At 46.5% G+C, this 2512-nt stretch overlaps 1 protein-coding gene across 1 annotated transcript; it reads left to right on the top strand.

Moving 5' to 3' along the window:
• Nucleotides 1–360: 360 nt before the first annotated feature.
• On the top strand, nt 361–1080 carry H310_04187 (hypothetical protein; the record flags this gene model as incomplete). Its single annotated transcript, XM_008868410.1, has 1 exon — nt 361–1080. One exon carries the CDS (start codon nt 361–363, stop codon nt 1078–1080), a length of 720 nt encoding a protein of 239 aa, XP_008866632.1.
• Nucleotides 1081–2512: the final 1432 nt, after the last annotated feature.

The following is a 2512-nucleotide window of genomic DNA, read 5'->3' as shown; positions in this document are numbered from 1 at the left end:
ACGAACTTTCTAGTTTCTTCGCCCTGAATAGCGGCAGGTAGACTGCTGTCAGGCCTTTCTGTAGTTGAGGTTTCCACATTGGCAACTTTACTGTACTGATGTGTGCAAATTCAAGGATCAGTGGACATTTTAGGGGTTTTCGGAGCGACGAGTGGTATTTCAAAGAAATCTAAACAATTCCCACTGTTGCGTCAGCGATTTTTGGAGTTCGACAAACAACGCTGACATTTCATCGACTTTGGGAACATTCAATCGACAAACACAATTGGTCAAAACAATAGCCAATGAATAATGTCCATTCATGACCATCTAAACGATTCTTGCCATTCATCGACTCGATTGTCGTCGCCCACGTCACTGATGTTTCCACCAACAAAGCGTGCCGCCAAAGTCAAGAGGGCCGTGACGGCTGAAAAGTCTGCCAAGACTGTGTGGACCGCCGACATGGTGTCGACGCTGTTGGATCGGCGTTGCGACGACTTCGCAGCAAGCTTTGAACTACATAGAAGCGCAGCTCAATTGTCAGTCGTGTGGGGAAAGATCGCTTTGGCAGTAAATGTACAACATGGAACAAACACACCAGCGTTGGCAGCAAAGAACAAGTATTCCAGCCTTAAGCGCGAGTACTCTGCCATCCGAATGGCCGAGAAAGAAACTGGAAATGGCCCCCCTGTGGTGTACCCCATGTATTGGGACTGTCTTGTTTCGGCTTGGGGCAGCAAGTACGGCCTCGGTCATGTCGAATACGCGTTTGGAGCAGGCCGCAACGTGGAAGAGAGCGATGGAAGTGATGATGCTGACACTGAGCGTGACGACAAGAAACGTCAACCGATTGTTGATGCCGAAGTTGCGCGGCAGCGTGCAAAAAGACCAAAAAAGTTGGACATTGGGCAGAGTTTTGTTGCTCTTGGCGAGAGCCTGGCTGAAGGAATGAAAGGTTTGCATCCAACGACGATGAACGACAACCAAAAACAGGAAAATGCAAAGTTATTGTCAGCTATCGAAAAGTTGCAGGTCGCTGTGGAGCAAAGCACATCAATCCAAAGTGAACTTCTCAACTTCCTTCGTCGAAACAATTAGTTGTCGAATGTTGTATTGAAACTTAAACAAACTCATGAAGAAATTGTTTAGCATTGTCACGTGTTGTCTTCGTCTTCGCCAAAGCACTATCGATTGTGAACTGTTCGTTGGAGAATGTGATGTCACCGCCGAGATGCATCCAATCTTGGTTCGCAGGCTGTGATGAGTCTGGGTCGAGGTCAATAATCCAATTATGCAACACAAAAGTTGCCTCAATTACCATTGCCATTTTCTTTGTTGACTTGAATTCCAAATGCTTTTTGAACAATTGAAACTTGTTTTTCCACAAACCAAAGCATTGCTCGACAACAATTCGAGTGTGCGAGTGAACCAAGTTGTAGTGATCCTCAGCACTGCCCATATTCGTCACAATTTGAAATGGAGTGAGAACATGGGACAACAGAGTAAATCCAGCGTCAGCGAGGATAAAACCACCAGGGGGAATGATCTTACATTGACCAAGGACAGAGTTCCGGAACAACATGCGATCATTCTTCGACCCTGCACGCAGCGAATACGCCATGAATCGCTTCCTGTCGTCGACCAAGACCAACAAATTGAATGCAGGAAAACCCTTTCGACATTACCAACCTTCATGATCTCTGAACCGCTTGATCATGACAAGGCACCCATCCACAGCACCACACACATTTGGAAAGCCAGCAATATTTTCAAAACCGTTTGAAATGGCAGACCCCTGCGACAACGTTGACGGCAGAGTAACAGTGAGACCCAAATGAACATGTTTAGCAAAATCAAAACTTCCAGCACATGCTCGTGAGATTTTGTAATTCCAATGCCAAACACGAGAGCACTACAATCGAGACCATCACAATGAGTTAGGTAGTACAATGTCAAGGCCGTTAGGTCCATTATATCGAAACGTGACGATGGGTGCAGAGGATCGTGCATCTTGTGCCACGACTGTTCGATTCGTTTTGAAATCTCCAAAAAGGTTGCACGCGTACAGCGCATATATCGGGCAAACCACTCATTCTGACCACCACTGGCTTTGATCTTGCGCCACACAGAGACACCATCAACAACATACGTGTTCCTGCGCTCAGATGGAATAGTGCGGCCGTCAAGCACAGCAATTGTGACCGCAATGGCCACAATGGAGCACACCACAGGGAGGACGTCCATTGAAAGGTGAACATTCAATTCATGAAGAAAATACCGATTTTTAGCCAGTAAAACTGTCAGAACTCAGAAGTCGCTCCAGACGACCTCCTCGAGGTCGTCTGGAGCGACTTTTGCAAAAACCGATGAAAACGATTTTGATTGGCTGCCTATTCAAAAGTCGCTGACGCAAAATTCGCCCCGAAAAGCCCCTTACTGCTTTTGGACGTTCCACTCTTCGAGTTTTGTCTGCTTCGCATTCGATCCCGGTGGTACTTACCAGTATACTTGAAATTTGTAAATGCAATCT

The sequence above is a fragment of the Aphanomyces invadans genome (assembly GCF_000520115.1).
Source record: "Aphanomyces invadans strain NJM9701 unplaced genomic scaffold supercont1.6, whole genome shotgun sequence".
Taxonomy (NCBI): domain Eukaryota; phylum Oomycota; class Saprolegniomycetes; order Saprolegniales; family Verrucalvaceae; genus Aphanomyces; species Aphanomyces invadans.
The sequence above is the reverse complement of the archived record's forward strand: the minus strand, read 5'-3'. Positions and strand labels throughout refer to the sequence as shown.